General features: G+C 44.0%; 1 protein-coding gene across 3 annotated transcripts in view; it reads right to left on the bottom strand.

Annotated features, from left to right (window-relative positions):
* The window catches only part of scube3 (signal peptide, CUB domain, EGF-like 3), a 77,409-nt gene that overhangs the window by 29,343 nt on the left and 24,038 nt on the right, over positions 1-24,028 (bottom strand). For all 3 annotated transcript variants that reach the window (XM_085782506.1, XM_085782505.1, XM_085782504.1), the window contains exons 3-6: positions 22,862-22,987; positions 13,644-13,778; positions 2,453-2,599; positions 863-979 (exon numbers count right to left, since the gene is read on the bottom strand). In XM_085782506.1, coding sequence (XP_085638632.1) covers positions 863-979; positions 2,453-2,599; positions 13,644-13,725 — 346 coding nt within the window. In that variant the 5' untranslated portion in view covers positions 13,726-13,778; positions 22,862-22,987. The remainder of the gene's footprint in view (positions 1-862; positions 980-2,452; positions 2,600-13,643; positions 13,779-22,861; positions 22,988-24,028) is intronic.

The raw sequence follows: 24,028 nt of genomic DNA, 5'->3' as shown, positions 1-24,028 counted from the left end.
CAACTCAAGCTGAAGCTGCACGGCATACCCCAAGCTCTCTGGATTGCACAGTACTGGCTAAATTGGTTTAAATGGGTTTGTGCTGTAAATAGAAAACTATTAATTACATTATTAATGACGGGTAAAGTAAAAGGCCTGTTTGTGCATTTCTGCATGGCTAAACGCAATCTGTACACATTTACAAGGACCTGTGCATTGACTCTTCCGTGCCTGCAGGTCTCTCACTTGATGGAAAACTGCCCTTCAGAGCAGTTCGATATGCCCGAGTAGCTGAATGATTTTTACTCAACTTAAGTCAACTGAGGCAAACACTGATAAATGCCAGTGGAAGGTTAGGGCAGGTGTGTGAGTTAATCCCCAATGGGGAAGCAGTGGGAGGAATTGACCCAAGGGGCTAATAGAAGGTGTGTATCTGACTGCATGAAGTTGACTGAGAGACAAGAGGGAAAGGGAAGAGCTGTTGCATCGAGAGGAGGAGGAAGAGCAGGAGGAGGAGGAGGAAGGAGGAAGAGAAGGGAAAAGCCAAAGCAGATGCAGTGACTGAGAGGTTACTGGAGCAGCAGCAGCAGCAGCAGCGGCAGCAGCAGCAGCAGCAGAGGGGAAAGCACAGTGGGTGGTAGCCTTTTGTCCTTGTATGTCACAGATCAAGAGAAAAGGCTGAGGCGAACAGCTACTGTAACAAGGCCTGTTTTTTTTTTCAGCTTGCATTTTATCACTATAAACCTCATTTCAGAGTTAATTGAATTTGCTGTTGGAAATCTGGTGCTGAGTTAATCATTTCTGCTTCTACATTTTCTCATTCCAAAGCTTTTTTTTTTTACTTCTTGCCCTTGGTGTTTGTATCGGGGGTGAGATGACTCACCTACACATGTCTTTCCATCGCTGTGGAGGACGAACTTCATGTGGCACGAACACTTGGGGCCGTGGTCTGTCTCCTCGCAGATGTGCTGGCATCCCCCGTTACCGTAGTTACACGTCACTATCAAAAAGGACACATAAATAACATAAACTGTACGCGCAGGTTGATAAATAAATAAAAAAAACACTTTCCACAGCATCACTTGTGCATTTTTTTACGCCTTCTGTTTGAAAACGGGCAGCAGGGAGGCGACAGGAAATGAGGATAGAGAGATATATATCAAAGGTGACCAGCTGGGATCTTAAGATGATACACGCTCTTTCTCCGGCTGGCCGTCGGCTCTATGACGTAAATACTGCGGGCTCAATTCAGATTTCATTCAGTTGTCCTTCACAGGGCTTCAATGAGACACACTATCCATTTGAGTTCTCAAGTGATTGGATAAAAAAAGAAAAGAAGGAAAATCACAATTCAAGTCTTTACACCTACACACACCTACGGACACCAGTGTCAGCAAAATTATCATTTAGAATTAAAGGCTATTGAAGGCAATTAGACCTCTAGACATCTTTCAACATTTTTATTGCTTATTAACCAGCGCATGCAACAAGTCTTGGATTAAGGTTAAAAGCCGTGTACAATGGTATGAAAAAAAAATTATGCTATGATTTACATATTCAACACCTCAAGTGGTGAATCTATGTTGGTCCTATTAATCACTGCCATGGCTTTAATTATGCATTACTCGCTGTGATAAATCTTTTTATCCTTGTAAATGAAGAATCACAGCAGAGTTGCGGAGGATTTTGAGAGGTCATATTTCTAAACTCTCCAACAGTGGATGAGGTGGCCTTGAGCAGGAGGCTGAACCTACTCACTCACTCACTCTGAGGAGTATGATCTCTGCTCTAAGTCTGTGTGTTTATATGTGTGCAATTCATGTGTGTGTGTGTGTGTGTGTCTTTGCAAATCTTTAAGTGCAAATACATTGATATGCTGGCGGGTGAGGGAAGCATTAACCTTGGCACTTTAAACACACCTGTGATGACAGAGTGAAAAAGAGCACGAGCCTTCCACCGCCATCCTGTCTGCACCATACCATCCCGGTGCCTTTTGCCCTTTTCCTGGGCTGTCACTGAAAAACTATAGAATAACACTTCTCCAATCCTTATCCAAACACAGACAAATCCCCCATCAGCCCTGGCCCCAGCTCTGACAGGATGATCTCCGTTGCACAGCAACAGGAAGTGTGCGCTGTCCATCAGAGCAGTCCCCTTCGAGTAACCTCCACACTTGCCCTGGTTGTGTAAATGATCCCCCCCCCCCTCCTCTTATTTGATAAACATGTTTTTCTTTACATGGACTTTTCAGAAGATTAGTCTCGGCTTGGTAACGTAATGTAAATGTCAGTAACCTACTTCAAATCTGTTGGAAGGCATTTGTGGAATGAGCGTAATTATCCATCATCGACAGGATTGCAACCCCGATCACCTTTTCATGAGGAGTCTATGAATCCTCCCTGGATGTGTGTGTATGTGTGTGTGTGTGTGTGTGTGTGTATGTGTGAGTCTCACTGTTGTTGAGAGGACTTACATTTGCAGTCCTTCATGTTACGGGTGAGCTGGAATCCAGGTCGGCACTCGCAGGAGATGCCACCCTTCTGCGTTTCCCTGCAGATGTGTGCACAGCCATGGTTCTTGTCCATGCAGGTGGGTCCCTCCTTTGTGCCCTCTCCTTGCACTGTGAAGGAAACAGCAGAGTTGATCTCAGTGTTAGCCAAGCTTTCCTCCTTCTTCTTTTATTCTTTTTTTTACTGAAAGACCATTCAGCAAACTAAGCCTGGGTTTTAAAATAGATATTACAGAGCTGGCAGGAGGAGTAAAAAGGGAAAAAAAAGCCTGTTCTGCATCCTGACCCTCAGTCACATACGTATATGCCTACTGCTGGTGACTGACATGCCCTGTACCCCTTCACAAAGATTCAAGCACTTGTTGGAACACGCTCCCTTTGCTTGAGCCTATAAAAAGGAGGCTGCCTGCAGAAAGGATAAAACTCCCAGCAGGAGCTGATCCCGTAGATTTTAATTGAGGTAATCCCCCATAAAGAAAAGAAAACACTGAAAAAAAATTAACTCCTTGTTTAAATTCTCCCTGCTGAGACGGAGTTCAAAAGGGAATGAATGCACTAAAAAAAACGACTTTTCTCGAGTCATCAAGAAAATCTGAAAGGAAATGAAGTTGTTATTGGTTTAAAAAGAAAAAAAAGAAAAAGCTTTTTAATTATTAAAAGCTTTACTAAACAAGGCTCGGAAAAGATGCATAATTTCTTTGAGGTATAAATGCTTGATGAAGAGGTACAACAGATTCCCAGCATGCACTTGACTTGAGACCCACGTGTCATGAATTATAACACAAATGGACGCGGGGCTCCCGCTGCCTTGCTCTGCGCTGTAATAACACTGCTGCCTTCGCGGAGGGAGACTGATATTTGACTTATTCATTGTGAAAACCCTGCCACCACTACAGATGCAGTGACAAACCCCAGCTCTCCGACTCATTAAAAACCAAACAGATCACTTTTTCCCCTTCCTCTCTCTTCTCTCTTCCGGCGAACAGGGAGGCAATGTGCAGGAAGACATCTCCATTAATGTCTCATTAAATCTGTGATCACACTGAAGGGTGTTTGGAGGTCTAACTTTCTTAATTAGCCAACTATTTTTGCTGTAAATTTAAGCATCTGCATGTGTGCGTGGAAGTGTCAACACCTACTAAAGCTCATCTCACCTTGTGCACTCTTCCTCTCTAAAGTCCAAATGTAGAGTGCCAGTCTTGACAACCGTTTGCTGTCATACAGTTTCTATGTAGTCGCCCCGAGGGCTGCACGCCGAGAAACAATCTCAGCTTGACAGAGGCAGGTTTTTACATCATTCTGTCCTTAATTACTTTTTTTTTTTTTTCATACGTTAACTCCTGCCACTATAACCCTCCTTTAATTATGCCCTCTTGTTTTCCACATGTTTTGCCAGAAAACGCAACCTGCCGTTGTTGTATGTATTTCCACTCATGGCTGACGTCAGGAATCTATTTTGAGTTTCTCTGTACTTGGATGAGCTGACAATGTGTGACAGACAATTCTGACCTTTTGGTTAATTAAAGGCTCTCTATCACTTTAACAAGTGTCACAAGGTCACGCAACCATCTCACACGTCCCCTGCCTGAGCTGTTGTCGTTCTTGAAGAAACGGCGCGCTGCTAGATGGAGAACTGCAGCAGCAGCAGCAGCGGCGGCGGCGGTCTTCTCTACAACTCGAACAATGGGCCAGCTCCTCGGCAATAAAGGTAAAAGGAAAAGAAAAAAAGGCACGATGCAACTTAGTGAAGTGGCCATGAATGAGCATCAGCAGAGCAGCTGCTTTATTTAAAGTGCTGAAAAATTCACGGCGAGCCATGTGGATATTTAAGTAGGATGTGGAATTCAGTGGTTCCCTTTTCTTGGCTTCGCATCCATCTGAGGCCAACACAAGAAACAGACATCTATGAATGTAACAGGGGATTGAATTTCTAACTACATAACCCCAGCGGACTAAAGATTACTTACTGAGGTAGTATTATGCATCCCAGAACTCACTTCACTCCACCTTCATTTTTATGCAGCCCCTCTGGCCGAATGCTACAGACCCATCCATCAATAACATGTCGAGCTGGGGCCAGAACCTGGGCCTTCATGTCTCCGAGGACCAATAAAAGCCAAAGTGTTGACACAATGGCCCTTTTCTCCGGGCCAGGCTCAGCTATCATCCACTGAGTGTAGCTCCCCTCTAACCGGCTGCCAAAGGCCTCCAGTTTTTATCATTACTAAATGTTGGGAAGCAGAAAGAAAAACATCCATTCATGAGGAGGTGGAGAAGAAAATCTAGATCATATATGCCACTATCCACTAGAATAATCTGCTGACCCATAAAACATAACTCTATAAGTAGAAACTAATAAAAAACTATCACAGACCACTTTATGGGCAGAGAACTGGACAGGAAATAGAGTCCGAAGTCTTGGGATTGAGGAGGAGTCGTTTTCAAATAGCTACCGAGGGACAAAACCAGAGTGGATGTAAGGTTTTCACACGGACGGTCGTCATCAAAACTGCTGCGCTTGTGGTAAAAAAAGGGAACACTGCAATTAACCAGGAAAACAAGTGGGAGTGTTCCCACTGTGAGGCAGCCACAGCTTTATCCTCCGAGGACAGGTCGTGACCTCGGTGCCTAACACAAAAAAGGTGAAGCCAATAAATCTCTGGCTTTACTTACACAGTCTAGGTAATAGTGAGTGTTGTAACAAAATATACTGATATTTTGGATGCTAGACGAGGACCAAGGGAGTAACCTCGTGTCTGAGCGGTAAGGAAGAATGTGTCATAACATCTCATTTTTCTTACTGAGCTCTCCCCTTTAAAGAAAAAAAAAAAAAACAGGTGAAAGAGCTGACTGAGGAACTAGGTTTAAGGATACGGCATAAAGCACATACAGTCCAGCTCTTATTGCACCTTTTCTTACCTCAGTTCAGTTCAGTTCAGTTTTATTCATGTCCCGAGGGAAATTGGATTTGCAGCAAGCATTACAGACACAAGACAAAAAAGACAGCATCCAAGACATCAACATACATTAAAAAATAGTACGAGTAATAGAAACATACTACTAATAATAAATTACTGTTGATAATAATAATAATAATAATAATAGCATACATAATACATAATGCTCTGCGCAAGTGAGAATGCAAAAGTCTACACAGTGCATTAAAGTGCATAGTGCTGCAAGAATTGGAAATAAAAATAAAAATAAAATAAGATAAACAACACTTAATACCCAAGTGCATTTAAGTGCAGAGGCCTGAGAGAATAACCAAGCCTAGCCCAAGAGATTAAGCCTGTCTATAGCAGCAGGGATAAAGGAGACCCTGGCACGCCGCGTTCTGGTCTTGGGCATCCTAAAACGGCGTCCAGATGGAAGGAGGTCAAACTCCTTATAAAGTGGGTGGTCAGGACAGTCAATAATAAGTTTAGCTTTGGTCCATATTCGCTTGAGATAGATGTCCTGAAGCTGGGCTTGCTGCACCCCGATCACCTTGCTTGCCACTTTGGTAAGCCTTGCTAGCCTGTTTTTGTTGGACAGGGTGAGAAATCCAAACCAGGCCACACAACAATAAGTAAGAACAGACTCGATAAAACATTGATAGGATAAGGTCATTAAGATATTGCAGACTTTGAATGAATTCAATTTTCTTAAAAAGAACAGGCGCTGCTGAACCTTTTTACATACTACATCTGTATTTGCTTCAAGACTCAGCTTATTGTCGATGAGAGTCCCTAAATATTTATATTCTGATACAATCTCAACCTCTTTGTCCTGAATGATTGTCCGAGGAGTGATAGGTTGGGATTTTCGGAAATCAATAAGCATGTCTTTTGTTTTTAGCACATTGATTGACAAGAAGAAATCATTGCACCATGTTATAAAATCATCTACCACAGTACCATGCTCAGTTTCACTGTCCTTTAAAAGACTTATTATGACAGAGTCATCAGCGAACTTCAGGATATGCCTGTTCTCATATGTACTCCTACAGGAGTTTGTGTACAGAATAAAAAGCAGTGAGGACAGGACACAGCCCTGTGGGGAACCCGTTGAAGACAATAACTTAGATGATAACACACCATTGACTCTCACACATTGTGATCGATCTAACAAAAAGTCCAGTAACCAGCCAACAAGATTTGGGTTCAGATTAAAATGCAAAGTAAGTTTCTCTGCAAGAAGATAGGGCTGGATGGTATTGAATGCCGACGAAAAGTCGACAAACAACAATAATAAAAGTTGAACATTAAGCACTTTTGCAGTGACATGTATCCGTCCAGAATGCTCTCTGCTGTCTTTTCCATTCTCGGGTTGTTTATGCTTTCCATGGCTCCACGCTGAAGAAGAAAAAAAAAAAAAGAGGAGTGAAATGAGCAGCCTCAACAAGGCCTCCGGGAGCTGGAGAAAATCAGTGCTCACGCAGCAGACCAAACAGTAGCACTTGGGAGTTGGTGGGGAAGAGTTACTTCCTTGACCGGCTGGCTGCCCCGTCGCTCTGCTTGACCATCTGCGTCGCAGCTACCTAAAAGAAATATCAGCATCATCCTCTGGGGATATACGTAGCGACTTCCTATAAGTTGTTTTCTCTTACTCCTGAAGCAGAATCAATTTGTGTGTCTGTCATTGAGTCAGTGCAGCTTCCACTTAATATGTGGGATCAGCTTGGGCGCCTGCAGGACACGGCATCAAGTGCAGGTCACATCACACAGCGGCTTTTCCTGAAAAGCAGCAGGTCATGACGACAGAAGAAAACAAAACAAGGCAACTTAAAGATTTACTGATGATGGCAACTCCTGCAGGGCGAGTTAGTCTAAATGGTCGGTCCCTTGGAGAGACTGATTGGAGCTGAAATCACTGTTTAAGGCGGTGGCTTGTAATTTAAAAGCCGCGGCGGTGTGAGGTACGAATGCACAGGTTGTTTCTCCGCTCTGCTCTTGCACAACCAGCTCAGATCTCACTACACTGAGAGAGTCTACTAAACACAAGCAATGTTCTCACACACAACAAAACATCTGTATTTTGAGAAATAAATATATATCTTCCTTGACCACCTGTTGTGCACAGAAGCTACAGGCTCTGTAAGACTTCCTCCTGAGGTAAAAGCTGCCAACCAAAAAAAAAAAAAACCCCACAAACAACAGTAAAGTTTCCATAGCTTTAACATGACATGAGGAACTGTGCAAAAGAAAGAAAAGTTAACATAGGTGCTCCGGCTAAGATGCCGACTCCTGTGATCCTCAGACAAAAGATCCACGGGGGCCACAAGTTCTTCACCACGGCACTGTGAGCTCTCTTAAACCTGAGAACCATGAAGTGGAGAGACTGAAACAATGGGGCTGAAGTAGTGGAAGGCATGCCAAGGGTTTATAGTCTGTTCTGAGAGCTTGGGGGGGGCAGTGAAAAGAGGTGCTCATGGTCCAGGCTGAGCTGCTGTCATACGTCTCAGAGGGGGAGACGGTCCCCTCTCTTTGCTCGCTCGACACTGGCTGGAGAACATTAAGCAGCTAGCTAGTGTTAGTTGGTTACAAACTGAAAAGAAGGGGCCTAAGCATGGAGCCACCACACTATTAAAGCAACATTCCTTCCTCTTAGATAATGGGCCCTTAAAAGTTTTAATAGGAGGATAAAAATGTCAGCGCATGGAAAGGAGAATGGGAAAAGGAGCTGAACCGGATTGGGTTGGGCTGAGCTGCGACGCAGATGGTCAAGCAGAGCGACGGGGCAGCCAGCCGGTCAAGGAAGTAACTCTTCCCCACCAACTCCCAAGTGCTACTGTTTGGTCTGCTGCGTGAGCACTGATTTTCTCCAGCTCCCGGAGGCCTTGTTGAGGCTGCTCATTTCACTCCTCTTTTTTTTTTTTTCTTCTTCAGCGTGGAGCCATGGAAAGCATAAACAACCCGAGAATGGAAAAGACAGCAGAGAGCATTCTGGACGGATACATGTCACTGCAAAAGTGCTTAATGTTCAACTTTTATTACGATATTGTGCTGAAACCAACCACAAACATTTCGCCCATGCTCTGCTCCAAACTCGACCAGTTTAAGTGACATACTTGAAGAATATGGTGGAGCGGAAAAGGCTCTGGAGAGTCTCCTATGTTCTCAAGTGTGCTTGCATTGATGTATATATTAATGTATGCATTGACACAGGTTTATTTGCATAATGTATGCGTGTTGCACGCGCATTGCTGAGCGTCTGCCCATCTGTGTCACCGACAGTCGTGCAGCACCTGCTGGGGACGTTGCCACTCTCCCCTTCACTCCTCTCATTCTATCAAGGTCACCTCAACATGCTGTCCCAGAGGAGCCAGGCATCCTCCCAGCAGAACAGACAACACAGCGGCAGAGCACAGGCTGCTGGCTTTCTTTAATATCCAGATACAAAAGATAGGAGATACAGTATGTTATTACAGAGCCGCATTCTTTCCAAAAATCAAAAGGGAGAGGCAAGTGAAGAAGGCGTCTGTCTCTGCAGAGCTCAGTCTGGCCCTCTGGTTAAAGCCATGACAGCCAAGTGTTAGTGGAAAAACCCCACTGGCACTCAGGCAGTCCGCAGCAGCATGCTGGGCTGGCCAGCTAAGAGATGGCCTTCAACAAACCCACGAGCAAAAGGGATGCCCATCTCAAATGAGGTACGGAGAATTCAGTGGCAAGGCAGCCAACATTTGCTAAAGCCCAAGCCACTGATGTATATTTGTTCAAGGGTGGGGGTGAGAGGGGGTGAGTGGGGGGTGGGGGCATGAGGCCTGTGAAAGTCTGGACAAAGAGGGAGGATGAGGGGAGATAATGTAGGAAAGAGACAGGGAGGAAAAAGAGGAGGACAGAGGGAGGGGTGGGCACGGGAAAGACAAGGGGGACATGAAAGTGTCCTGTGTGTCCTCGTCTCTGCTGCTGGACTTAGGGGAGAGACTTAATAGGTAGCAATGGAAGCACGAGGCGTTCCTCTCGCTCCACTTCCCTAGAATAGGAAAAGAGCCTGGTTATACGGTTGGGCTGCAGAGCAATGGAGCAGCGACTTCTGCACTTGTAAAAACAGTTCTGTGGCCAATGCAGAGACAAGCAGGCAGGCAGGCCTGCTGAGACCTACCAAGGGGAACATGTAAGAACCAGGTCGGCTCCTGCAGACTGGGAAAACCACACGTCACAGGACAAGAACATGCATTCAAATACAAATAGTTAGACTATATTTGACTTTGCAATATTAAACACTGGATCATCGGAGTGATGGAAACTGGCCCGTTAGCAGCGCATGACTTCATGAAGCTAAAATGTGCTACGGTCTGCTAAATGGATACTACATTATAAGAAAGGAGGATTTTTTAGCCATTCGTGATAAGGAAAAAAAAAAACAATAAAACAGGGTTCAGTGACCCCGTGCCTGATTTCATACAGAAGGAATGTCAAGGCTGCAGAGCAAATCTAACTGAGAATGTGATGCAGCCATTTATTATGGATTTGATCACATTTATTGGAAAATTCCTCGCACTGCTGCAGCTCTAGCCGGCATCCTGAAGTCGACACGCCACGGTCTGCATCTAAATGTCATAATAGAACGTGTCTGAATGTGCCTCCAGCAGGATTAAGTTGAAAATTATTGAGTTGTGTGCTTGCGTGAGGCTGTGTGTGTGTCAGTGGGGTGTGTGTGTGTGTGTGGTTACGTCCATCATGTCCACTGCGTTCATATTTGAAATTGAGGGAGAGAGATTGAGAGAGACAGAGCAGAGATTAGCTGTACGAGGGGTAACAACCCCTTTGGGAAACTAATGAAAGTTGTAAACACAGGAAGAGGTTTTCATTGACAAAGTAAACATTTCCTGGAAAGACAAGGCCTACTGTACAGAAGAGAGCTCCACTTACATCCTCGGCCAGGTGGCTGATAAAGAGAAATAAGGCAGATTTTTACAGGAAATTGTTATATTACTTTACTATAACATTGCAATAGGTAATATGATAAATATAAGCAACATGATCTGAAGTTTGAACATATCGTGGTGTAGCAGCCTATTATATAAGTCTTCTATAGACCAGTTTATCCATAAGGAAAATAGTGAAAATATAGTGAAGTGAGGCTGACATTAACTTGCTGGTTCATGAATATATATATATAAAGATAAAAAAAGTTCAAATTCTCAAAAAAGAGAAGCTGAAAACATCATGTTTGTCATTCATGCTCAAAACCATTGATCCGATTATGCCAATAGTTGCTGATTAACTAAGTGATCGATGTGCCATTTCCACACGTCAACATTTGACTTTAGTTGCTTTCTGTATGATAGATTTCCTTCTAGTCTGACTTCTTCACTTAATTTATATTCGCTGGTTTGTAATTTGCACTTTGTGGACTTGAGTGCGCTGCAGCCTATCAACAGATTTGCGCCTGCAGTGAAAGGTGACACTGAGGCCTCGGGGCTCAGGTAATCAAAGTTCTCTGCAATGAGCTTCAGACGGTTATGTAATCGACAGACGACAGACGGGTGTGAACTTTCAGGCTCCTCGCTGATATCCACAGTTTTCCTCACGGAGTTACACCTCCGTCTTTACCTCCGCGCTGTGGTCATGACTCATATCAGTGACTTCTACGCAGCTCACGGTTCCACTTTCAGATCAAACAATTACACTCGGTGTCGTCTGAGCTGAAGACAAAATGACTGAATACTTAAGTTTGCATACGTGACTTACGTAACAGCCCGTCAGTGCACACTTAAGGTAATTGCCCTACCGGATATTCAGAAATGTAGAGGACTAAAATTATGGACGTGTGGGTTGACTGGGCCTGAAATATCTGAATTCCACTGCGCTGGATCCCGTCTCGCACACATACGTTCCTGTTATCCTCCTATATAAAAGAGACAATAAATCAAACGCAAAGCAGTGGAACCCTTCTTGACCTAAATGGCATTCCTATCAACCACTAAGCACCTTGGCTGGCCTTTCAAAGGCTTCATTTCTTGACTGGGAGAAATGTTTGGGGAGAATAAATGAACTGTTACATTTTGGCCAGCTAGACGATGGAGCCTTCATTTGGCCGTAGTTATTCCTGTTCAGGGGGGCCGGGGCAGGTCTAATAAGAGACAGGCCAGCAGCAGCAGACTTGTCATTAGCTGAGAGCCTGGCAGACCCCTGCTGCCTAATTGGCACGGGCTCACTGCTAACAAGGGCTTCCTACCAGCAGGGGAAACAGACTGGTAGCGCCAGGCTCTGCAGTGACCAGCTCTCCGCCGGCCCCGGGAAGACTCACGGTAGTTGCCCAGGGAACACCTGACCCATTAATGAAAGAAATGGAAAGCTGATGTCTTTTTAATGAGAACAATAAAGCTCATGAGCAAACTGCACCCCAGGCTTTGCTCTTTAAGAAGAGACTTGGCAGAATGAATGGAGGGCTGCATTTAAAGCGACTTGGCTGGCAGATTAGATCAGTTTTAATTTTCTCAATGATTTTTCTTTCTTTTCTTTTCTTTTTTTTCTGGAAGGCATCTGAGTATGGTTTTTCAGTAAGTGAGGGGAGCGGTGTTTGCAACAGCTCTGCAGGCTTATTGTCCAATAACCTAGCAAAGCCACTTCCTCACCACTTCCATTTTCTTCCAGACACAGGCTGTAATAAGAGCAGTAATAATAAGCAGATGAGTAGTTGTTCTGTCTCTTAGCCTTTCAAAAAAATAATGATACAATGACAGGGCGGCTATCGGATGAGTGAGGCAAGTTTATGAATTGATGGCCGCTTTAATCTCTCGATCCGAATCGGCCTCATCTGGAAGCAATAAAGACAAAATTAATATGAACGTGGAAGATTAACAGGAACCGAGGGCATTTATCAAGAACAGGAGAGGAAGTGAAAGAGAGACGTGGGGAGTTTGGTGAGAGCGGACCGGTGCTCGCGCTCTGCTCTCGCTCTGCTCTGCCTCCGACACCGCTGATTGTAGTTGTGGTGCTTTTGAAACACATGATCCAGCTTTTCACTCCACTCAAATAACACTGCGTTTATGAAATGTAAACATTGACAGTTCACTAGGCCAGACTGATCTCATAAAGCAGACTTCCAAGATCCTCGGTTCACCATCCAGGGGACTCAAGGAACATCACGGCCTAATGACTCCCAGCATGAGCAGTTATCTTAAAAAAGATGAGGGAAGGGGGGGAATGATGAAGACACACATGGACCCCGCTGTACATGCTGTAAGGGCCCCCAGGAACCACACAGATCTGCAACGCAGTCCCAGTCTGAACTGTTGGAGCTGAGGAATCTGAGGACAGCTGGATAATTACTCCTTGAATAAATGTGCTTTGTGATAGCGATAGCAGCTGTTCATTTTCTCTGATCTGAAGAAATCTACCGAACAAAGCGCAGAGGCTGTGGAGCCATGTACTGTACACACAAATGCATTTTGATGTCTTGTTATTTTCCGATACAAAAACCTAAGAAACTCAAATCTTTTTTTTCCCTCTTCTTCTTTCCCCCTGACATAAATATATAATTTTGTGCAATTTATAAAATACTAGAGTGGATTTGTCACGATCTAAACCGCTGCGCCGCTGTTTTATACACTTGTAAAATTCAGCCACTGAAGAAAATTGCTACAAGGCAGTATGCAAAATTTAGATGACAGCTATGACGTTATGATCGCATGCATGTCCGCGCGGTGCTCCGGCGTCTGATGAGTCAGGCTCAGAGCAGGCTGGCTCTGTACTTTCTTTCTGTCACGTCCCCATCCCACAGGAATGCTCTAAAAACAAAAGGTGTGTCTGCCCGCGGCTACACCTTTAATTGTTTTCTCTGCTCACAGTCCCCCGCAGGCCCTTCTCATACCACGATACCTTAAAACGCTGCCAAGCTCTAGATTGGTTCAATTTAAAAAAAAAAAAAAAAAGAGTGGGTGGAAAACAAAGAGAGATTTATCCCTCTCTTCTTCTTTTTTTATTCCCCTCAGTCTGGAGACACTTACCTTCACTCACCTTTCATTTAGGCCTGTTAGGGCCGATCCCACTCTGACTGTGCATCTGCACTAACTCATCATATTATTCAATAAATGCCTGGACCTGAACAACAACAGGCTTATGTCACATTGAGTAAAATCTAACCTAAAGTGAAATTCACCGACATCAAACTACATGCACGCATAAATCAGAAGTGTGTGTGTGTATGTGTGTGTGTGATTAACCTTTAGGCCTTTGGATGCAGGTATGCTGGTTGTCACTCAGGAGGAATCCTTCTCTGCAGCGGCACTCGTAGCTGCCCATCATGTTGACACAAATCTGTTGGCACCCGCCGTTGCCCTCTGAGCATTCATCCACATCTGCCAGGAGACAGACACACAATTCAAAATTAATAAGATCACTTCAAGACAGAAAAAAAAAATGAAACATGCTACACAGATTACCGCTTGTCTGAAGGTTGTCTGTGGATCAAATCATGACCCATTTAGTGAATAAGTAGCTGTAAATCACAAAAAGCCATAAGGATTATAGAAAGGTTGTTATGTTATGTTTACATTTTAGGTATCTACATGTACTGTTACCTTAAATGTAAACATAACCTGCTGAGTACAGACGATGTAATGATCAGGTCTAGGAAAATAAAGTAAAACCTTTGGACATGGGTGACATTTTTTATAAAACATCTTTTAAACAACACAGAGTCAAAGGAAATGCTAAAACCACCACACATCAACAATTCCTCAGTGTTTATCAGACTCACCATCTTTAGCTCAGTGTGTGTGAGCATGCTAGTATTTGCTAGTAATTAGCATTAAGTGCAAAGTAGAGCTGGAGTCAATACTAGGAATGTCATCAGCACAGCAGGCCTGGTGATGGCACAATATGGGATGTAAGAGGAGGACAGACGTTTCTGAAATACGCTCTGTGGTGCACATGAGCATAAGAAACCAAATTTCACAGCAATCTATCAAATAGTTGTTGAGACATTTGGGTTAAAACCGCCACAAATGTCAACCTCATTGTGGCACTGGAGGAAAAAGTCAGAAGACCACTAAAGTCATTAAGATTCATCCTTTGGGGATTTCATGGCCACCCGGCTTATCGTGTTGTATCATCTTATCATTGTTGAGATACTTCAGTCTGGCTGTGTGGCGGACCAGATGACAAACCTCACCATCAGTAACGACACATGGCTATAAAACAGCTCTATTTAGTTTCTGTAACAAGCAATTGAATTCTTGTGAGAATATAAATTAACATTTGCTCCACCAATTTCTTTTTTCTGTCTGGCAGAAAAAAACTGAAACAGTCCTCATCTTCCCCCTCTGGTATGAAAATTGATTAAGTTTTGAAAATGTATTTCACTTTAAAAAAAACAAAAAAAAAAAACAGAAAAAGATTTTTTACTCACATTAACTCATGTTTTGACTCAGGCCAGGCTGTGTTTGAGGTTGTGGTTTGATTATAAATGTCATGCTAACCAAAAGCACGGGGTGTTTGGATATTATGAAAAGCCGTAGGAGCTTGTCTTAAGCTGTCTGAGAAGGCCATGTCTGTCTTAGTGGTTATCAGACATGGCAGCACACCAGAGTTGCACTGAAAACCTCCAAATGTGTAGCACTAAGCCATAAAAATGCGCATGCAGCACAATCCCCTGGCAAGTGGGAAACCTGATCCACCTGGGTCAGAGTACCTGCTGATGACGAGTGTCTGTCAGCCCCCCTGACGGGAGGAATGCAGGGAGAGGGAGAGGGAGGAAGGAGGATGAGGAAGGCAAGAAGGGAGAGTATGGGATTGGGAGGGTGGGGGTGACAAGCAACCATAGGAATCCACCTCAAATGCGAACGTATCATGAGGCAGAAGATACTGGACTACTTTGGTTGTTGTATATATCCTCATATAGCCTCTGTCTTTCTTTTTATTACTTCATTTTACAATGTCAGATGCTATAAACCCATTTTGGATGTAGGTTTTTTTTCTTCTATTTTCTGAAAAAAAAAAGGTGAAAAAAGTGGAAATAAAATACCGAATGCATACAGAAGCAGAGCATTTACAAAGATGTTGCCCGAGGCCTCGATCTCACAGGGAAAGAAAGAGTAACTGACCACATACAATACATACAACAGCCGCTGACTCCAGGTGTCCTCTCCTAATGACACCAAACTTTTCTTTTTCCAACTCACTCTGTGACTGACTGCACAAACGAAGCAAATGAGCAGCAGTGGAACATCTGGTAATCTTATATATATATAATATGTGTTGATTTTCAAAAATGAAAGATGTTGCACAATGTCATTTTCCTGCTGCCTCTGTATGTTTGCCATGCTGCACACACAGCCTCCAAGCAGCTCCAGCCTCCTCCCCCCCTGTGCGTGACTGTGCTGTGGCTTCCCTCCGGAGACCTGGGCTCTCTGTCCCTCACAACTGACCACACTGGAACCTTATCCATCCCTCTGCTCGATGCATCAATAATCTGCTGTATACACAAGCCTTTTTTTTTTTTTAATAAACCGTCATGCGAAACTAATTTACTGTCTATTTGTCCAGTCTGAGAAGGCCTCTAGATTAAGTTTCCTTTCTGGGGAATTCTCAGCCCAGCAACGTTAGAAGTTTAACTTCACTCTGTCTCTCTCTTGTTTCTTCTTTTTTTTTTCCACACAGAAATTTGGAAAGATGTGGATTCACCTCACCAAATGCACAAACACACACACACACACACTGTGGACGCAAAGTGGCACCTGATTAGACAGAAAGCTCTGGGGTTGATAAGTAGGTCACTGGCAGGTAGCACTCATGACCCTCGTCAGCTTGCCAAGTCCTCTCTCCTGTTCTCACATTCCATTTGCAAAACTGTCTCTTCCCTCTAAAAACAATGTGTCGTGTCAGTTGAGGTCGACCGGGTAAGGCATCACTCTGCAGCCAGTTGAAGAAGCGCACACAGAAAAAAAAAAAAAAAAGTTAATGTTTGGACTTAAAGTCACAGTAAAAGGGAGAACAGGGTATAGGAAAAAAAAATGCTGGTCAGGCTTTCATTCAGCTGTGTGGCTGCTTGCAGGTTGACCTCATGGTCTCATCTCTCTATCATGAAAGTGGCAGCGACAGAGAAGAGACCTTTGAGCTGATGAAAGCTGCCAGCATCCTACAGCTGCACCTTTGCTGATAAACTGTTAACAGGCGCCGAAAAAAAACACAAACTCCACAACTTATGGGAAAACATCCTCACACATGCATAAAGTCAACCCGTCCCTGTCTTTCAGACAAGCACACACACAGATCCGAAAAAATTCGAACATGTAAAAGGCTACACAAATACAACAGTCCTCGACGGAGGCACAAAATACCCATGAGATATACAACCCGCCTCAGAGGACCTCTGGGAATTCTCTTTCCATACCCTCAGCGCATCAATGAAGGTTTCATTTCCTGATTCCTTCATCCCTTCAAATGAGGCGTCGCCTGTCAGTAGATCTCTCCTGTTTAAATAGCTCCCATAATTGCCTGTGTTGTGTGCTGGGCAAGGCTGGCGTCCAAAGCAAATATTTCCAAGCGGAAAGGGGTTCTGGCACGGCCAGGAGAAGTGCTCATGTTATTTGGACTTAAAACATTTTTTAAAAATTCTCTTGAGAGGATGGAAAAAAAAAAAGTCTTAATCAAGTTAAAAGGGCTGCCTCACTTCTGAAAAATGAGACATGTCTCTACTCTATCCCTGCTTTACTCGAGGATACGAAGGCAAAAGGAAGGTTCAAACGGAGAGAGATTAAGAGATTGGTTGTGTTTGCGGAGGCCATGTCCGCTGGTTTCTCAGATAGCCTTGACTGTATATATAACATTTGGCCTTGCGCAGAGCTTTAGAGCCATGTAAACATGGTGGTTGCCTTACAGAAACTCCTGAACACTTATTTTGGAGAAAAGCTAAACTGCTCTCCTTTTTTCGAAAAAAAAAAAAAAAAAGGTTGAGCAACTTTAGGTGCATTTATTGGCCCAGGTTTTTTACTTTTTTTTTTTTTCAGGAAGGAATGAAAAACTCCTGCTGTCTGTCATCAAAGCTGTCCACGCATCAATCCCGCTGCTTGGCTTCTGTCTACGTCAGACAGAACCGTGTCTGTTGTCTAGACAGGCCAGAGACAAAGAGGTGAGTGGACGGACTCTGGCCTCTTTGGGCATTTCATTTACAGGAGTTGAGGAGGCGCGCACTCTTTAATAAGGCAGCAAATCGGAGCCATGTGCAGCGACAGGCAGCAAAACAGCTGGGGAGACGGAGACGGGCAGGGGCCGGCCGTGTTGTTCTGCTAGATGAGCAGGCACCAGCGTGGCTTCACTCAGCATCAGCCAGGAGGGAGTGGCACACTCACAGCCAGCTTCAATTAAAACAAGATCCTTTCTTATTATAAACGGGATTACAGGACGTCCTCTCTCTCTCTCTCTCTCTCTCTCTCTCTCCGGTTCTTCTGGAGTTCAGTGACAGTGACGGTAAATTTCTCCTCTCAACAGCGGCAGGTTTGAATCCATCCAGCCTGAGAGAAGAACAACCTCCCCAGAGGACGCTGAAACCGGCTCTGTGTTAGCAAATGTTCAGCCTGTCAGCTGAGCCTGTATAAAGTGATATACGATAAGATGTGCTGGACTTTCATCTGCAGAACACACACTCTCTTAAATCATGTGTTCAAGTGTGAATGACTGGTGGATTAAAACCTACAGCATTTATCTGTGAAGGATTTATTAGTTCCAGTGCTTCCCGTCGGCCTGACACACTGTGTCTAAAGCAGATATCTGATTCACATCTGCAAAGCAAACAGGAATAAAATCTCTGTTTACTGTAGAATTTCATTGTTAAATCAGCAGCGAGGCTTGATTTTTATGCTATTACATAAACAAAAGCGAATACAACTTTGATTGGACTCAGACTTTTTCAACTTTGGGCCCGTCTCCCAGGTAACCATTTTGGTAAATAAGCACAGACTTCGACTCCGCGTCCAATCTCTCGCTGAGTTCTTTCCTAAATGAAAAACTATGAGCTAAGATCATGCTAACTGGTTCCTCCAAAACAAGTCTGGAAGTATTTTAAAAACAAAACCCCAGGATAAGTGTTTGGGTGGACAGCCGTATGCCAAGGAGACAAGAGGCCCTTTGCTGACGTCTGACGGCTCCCAGTCTGCTGCATGCTTACATCCCTAAACCCAATCTCAGGCTTGAGTTTCCCCCCAAAGCTCTGCCAATGGGCTCAGCTGGAATTGTTCATTTCATGGTGCATGGGACTGAACAATCCAGGAAGAGGTGGAGAGAGAGCGAGGGTGTGTTAATATAGTCTTAAATCCGGCCCTTAAAACTCATCACTCCAGCTCCTCTCTCCTCTGAACTGTGGAGAGACTCCTGGTCCTAAACCAGATCCGTGCATGTCACAACAAAAGCAAAGAGGTGACTGCTCAGTGTGGAGAGCGCAGGCAGGCAGGCAGGCAGGGCGTTTGCATCTGCAGCAGGGAAGTGAGGAGGGGTTAGTGCTAAAGCCCCGGCGGTGTCTGTGCTATCCCGAAAGCCCTCAGGGCAATAATGGGAGAGGAGTTAACCAGATCATCATTGCCTTAACTAAATCCTACATATTCAGGAGTTAAAAGGTGGTAGTTTAAGGCACATCATCCAGGCTGGAATCAAACATTTTCTCCTGAAGTAGAAGGGTGTGGAGGTTAGGTTATCATCGCTGCCTTGGAAGAGCAGCCAATTGCACTTAAAAGGAATTGCATCTAAAAGGCTGCGGAGCGTATCAGCGTGACGCTCTTTGATGACTACTTTTTCCCATCAGAACCTGGTCAATAATACATCAGTCTGAAACCCCCTGTTTGATTAGCCAACCTTGCAACATGACCCCGAAGGACTGCGAGAGCCGAGATGCAGGCGGGCGACGACTCGGAGACTTTGTGGCAGATGACAGATAAAGCTTTATCAGAGATTCTGAGGGGACGCTCTCAACGTGATTGGAAAAAAATAAAAAAATAAATAAAAGAGACGCATCAACTTAAAATTACATCCATTAACAAAATAGTGTTAACTGATGTGACCTTTTCTTAGTTACTACTTCAAAGTTGGTCTTCAAAAGCCCATTTCAAAGCTGTAATGACATTGCTTTTTTGTGTTATAGATCATGTAACGTCTTTGGGGAAGGTTAAAGAAAAAGGGCATTTATTTCCCTATAAATTGCACAGGGAATTGAGCTCTGCTGAATCAATAGAAACCAAATCAAGTGTTGGTCAATAGAAATCAAAGAGACATGGTTTTAAGTGTGCGTGTGTGTGTGTGTGTGTGAGAGAGAGAGAGGAGTGTGTGCGGAGCCTCAAAGCAGTTCTCTGGCAATATGGAGCAACATGTGATGAATGAATGACATTACACGAGCAAACAATGCAATGACAAAAGATGATCTGTTACAGTGCGGTGGCGCTCTGTGGAACATCTGTAATGTCCATTTCATTCCTGCCTTTGTTTCCTTCCGCAGAGTCGCTTTAAAAAACTGCACGAGATTGTGGCATTTCCACTTTATGGGAGCATAAGAAAAATCTTTTTTTTTATGTCTTTTCACTCCAAAATAGAAGTGAAATGTTGTGATTTGTGGTTATAAGGACCGGGAATGTTTGCGCAGATGCTTATGATATTAAGATACTTCAGAGAATTTAACGAACTAGCAATGATAAGAGGGTATTTGGGTTTCTGCCGGACCTCAACCAAAACACATAGGTCATAAATGTGGGGACGGTGGTGCTACAGTGGGGAACTAATAGCCTTCCTGCATCTGGTTTTCATTGTAAAGAGGATGTGTGTTTTGGATTAAATTGACATTGATTCCTCTGTTTTTCCTAAGACTCGAAAAATCCTTTACAGCCGCCCCATGAAAGAGGTGTGGCGGCGATTAAATAGCACCCCTCCCTCACCTCTAGCAGATAATGGTAATGAAAGTTATAAAAGATGTAATCAAGTTCTTATATGCTTCACTTCTTCTCCTCAGTGTGAGTTTTGTGAGGGTACAATAGCTCCCTGCGAGGTAAATTATACAGTGAATGACATCTCACTCTGCGCAGACAGGAGCAGTGTGCTGTGATATTGCATTGCTTCCACCTTGCTGACTTCCCTGACATCGTTGTGGGATTTAGGGGGGCAGACATGGGGAGACCTGAGAAGCCAGAGCGTTCCCCGGCGAGGCAGCGCTGAGGCAGCGTTCTGCTTCACGCTCTGCCGCCTTCTGCCACCGCCCAATGTCATTATGCTGCCAACACATCCAATTACAAGGAGCCGTGTGGCACGTGCGACAGTGTGCAAACAGAAGAAGACATCGACAGGGATGCATGCATGTGCACGAGTCCCCGAGCTGATAGCTCGACATGAGTGCCTACTGGCTAAAGAAACGCCACATGAGAGGCTGAGAGAGCAGGAAGTTACGTTACACACGGAGAATTTATACTGCAACGTTAGCACGGAAGGAATAGGAAATAAAATAAAATAAAATAACAGGAGTTTATGGAAAAACAACATGAGGTAAAAACCAAAGAGAAAGACCTTAAAGATCTCAGACTCTAAACTCAGCGTGAACTTTTGAGGATCAGGTGAATGTCTCCTCCTCCACTGCCTCGGGCACATCTGGTCTATAAGGGGCTCTGAGGGTTTGACCTTGTCTGGGAACCAGCCTCTTTAGGCTCTCTACTCCGGGACCGAGGGGAATAATCTTTTTCTCAGGGGCCAAAAAGGAGCTTAAACCTGGAAGAGGAAGCTGGGCATTAACATGAAACCTTGGCTCTGCCTCTTCCTCTCCTCACTTGTGTTTGTGCTGAGGATTTAGACGGCCAGAGCAGGGTCTCAGGGCACTAGTTGGATTTGTACTTGACAGCTGTATATGTACCATTCAGCGCGGCGTCATCGTGCCTCGTGCGCTGTGCTGAGACTGAAAAAAAATAGTTACTCATTTAATAATTACCTGGATGGATGTCTTTTACAGGAATATACTTCTGAGGCAGATCTGCCCTCTTGCATACAGGTCGTTTGTGGTTTAAAATAAAACAAAACATGGCAGGAGAAGAAAACAGCTCTCTCTTTGATTGTGTGTGTTTCACTATGACAGATTATATCAAAAAGGATCAATGGATGCAAACTCGGTTTGATGCAACAGCAGCAGCCACACAACCATATATCGCGATTACACACCTGCACGCAAGGCAGGAGCTGATCCACGGTGAAGCAAATGATCCACGCACAACTGAACGCTGTTGCTAAATGGCTTGGAAAATAGCGCTGCTTTACACTGATGCGAGGGAGCAAGAGCGAGGAATAAAGAGAGAGCCGAGGGAAGGGGGAAGATGAGAAAGAGACGGGAATACGGCAAGAGTGAAAAGAAAGAGAATCAAAGACACGGGGACACTGACATGTCAGGACAGGTGTCCACTATCGATCTGGAGATGGGAGTGTTTTCCATTCCACTGTAGCTTAATCCCAGCATTACATGCAGCTCATCAAGTGGATGTGGGACTGATAAGAGCGTGTTGCCTTGTGCGCCCGCATGTGAAAAGGCCTTTTCTCAGTGAATCGCTGCTAAGTGCCGATAAGTTTTTCTGTCATCACTTCACATGAATGCGATATCTGCTGTAGCGGAGCCGCCTGTTACTCTCCTCCACGGCGGCAGCAGCAGCAGCAGCAGCAGCAGCAGCAACCAGGGCGAGCTGGATTTCAGTATCAAGTGAAACGCATTCACGCTGGGATTGTAACCAAGAGGGAGATGATTTTTCTGAAGCAGCAGCATGAGCTCTGACTTCGGGGGGGTTTCATAACAAAACAAAAGGAATTTAAAGGTGGGTGGATGGGGGAGAAGGAGCAAGATAGGAAGACGGTGGTGGTGGGGGTGGATGAAGTCTGTGTTTAGCAAGTCCCAACAGCAGGAAGAGCACTGATTTTTACCTCTCATTTCATAACCTTTTAAGTGTAATACGTTCTCTGCGAGCCTAATGTGAATGGCACACTGGTGAAATATTAAACCATGGGAAAGTACCGTCGGCTGATGGCTCACTCCGAGCTCCCAGCTCAGGGTCAAGCTCTTCATAAATTCACCTCTTTTCCTTTAGACTTATTACTAGGTTCTCCTTTTTCCTTTTATGAAAACACATTTGGAGACTACATGTGAAACAAGGAAATAGCTAATATCTGATGCAGCCGGCTAATAAGAGCTCAATTCAGCTCTTAAACATATATTACCATCCATGATGTGACGGGAGACATGTGGAGCGAGGAATTTATGCAGCCACATGGGTTATGTCAGCTTGAGTTTGAATTTTGACACGTGCTGTTTAATGTATGTGTTCTCCTGACAAAAAGCCTTTATATAACAACATTACCCTGCATAATTAACCCAGCTGCGCGTGCACACAAACACACACACATTGCACAGTTAAAAGCATCAACATCACATACTCACCAAGACAATTGTGCCCATCATGAGCCAAGCGGAAGCCATCATAGCATGTGCACCTGTAATTTCCTGGGATGTTAATGCACTCGTGGACGCAGCCGCCGTTGTAGTCAGTTGCACACTCGTCGACATCTGCAGAGAGACGACACACACAAATAATGGGAACGGGTATTTCAGCAACTTGAAAACAATCGATTCAGTCTTTAAAGGAAACGCTGGAGACTGTGTAGGAAATTAATTTCACCAGTGAGTCAGAGGAGACGCTTAATATGACACTTGCATATGCCGATGTTAAGTATGAGGCTATACCAGCAGCTGGTTACCTTAGCTTAGCATAAAGACTGAAAAAAGGAGGAAACACGTACAAAATGCACATACAAACACTTTTTAAGATCACAGATTAACAATATCTTTGTGTTCAGAGACACACAGATCCAATAAACTGAACCGATGCCGGTTGACGTTTCCAGTCTTGATGCTGAATTAAGGAAACCAGACTCTGACTATAACTTCTTAACTTTAAGAGTTGGGAGTGCTATTGATCTTCTCATCTAACCCCATGTCAAACTATTCCTTTTAAACCTGAGCATAGTTAAGCCATTTGGTTCAGTTTTAGAGAAATTAAATCTGTTTTGTTCGGTCTCAAAGGCACAGAGGAGGTAAACAGGGGATCTGACAACAGCTGTGGTAATTAGTAGGTTCACCTCTAGCCTGGGTATAAGCCAGAGCTTCACTTAGATTGTTTTGTGTTTTAAAACATAACGCTGATAGCCAAGATTTTATGCTATATTTATTGTTCTAAATTTGACCACCTTCATGCCAAGACGTTGCTTTTTCCCCCAGGAATTTCATTGTTGGCAGAAAATAAAAGCATGTGAAACAGCACGTTGTCCAGTGTGGGCACTTTTCTACCATGACGCAGAGAGTTAAGTCAGTGGTGAAATAAAATAATGTCATAATTATTATAAATCACATCCCTGGACAATTAAAGGTAAAAAAGGAAATAAATTTGGTAGTGAAAATTAAACTTCTTTATGTGATGTATGTCATCAGAGAGGAATTTCTATTAATTTAGCACTGACATTATTGACATCACTGACATTACAGACTGATTGGCAGCCAAGATACTTAATGAGAAGTCGAAGACGGATGAATCAATCTAACCCTGAAACT

This window comes from Trachurus japonicus, chromosome 7, assembly GCF_045865225.1.
Source record: "Trachurus japonicus isolate A0001 chromosome 7, Traja_1.0".
NCBI lineage: Eukaryota > Metazoa > Chordata > Actinopteri > Carangiformes > Carangidae > Trachurus > Trachurus japonicus.
Note: the sequence above shows the minus strand (reverse complement) of the source record. Positions and strands in the feature narration are given on the sequence as shown.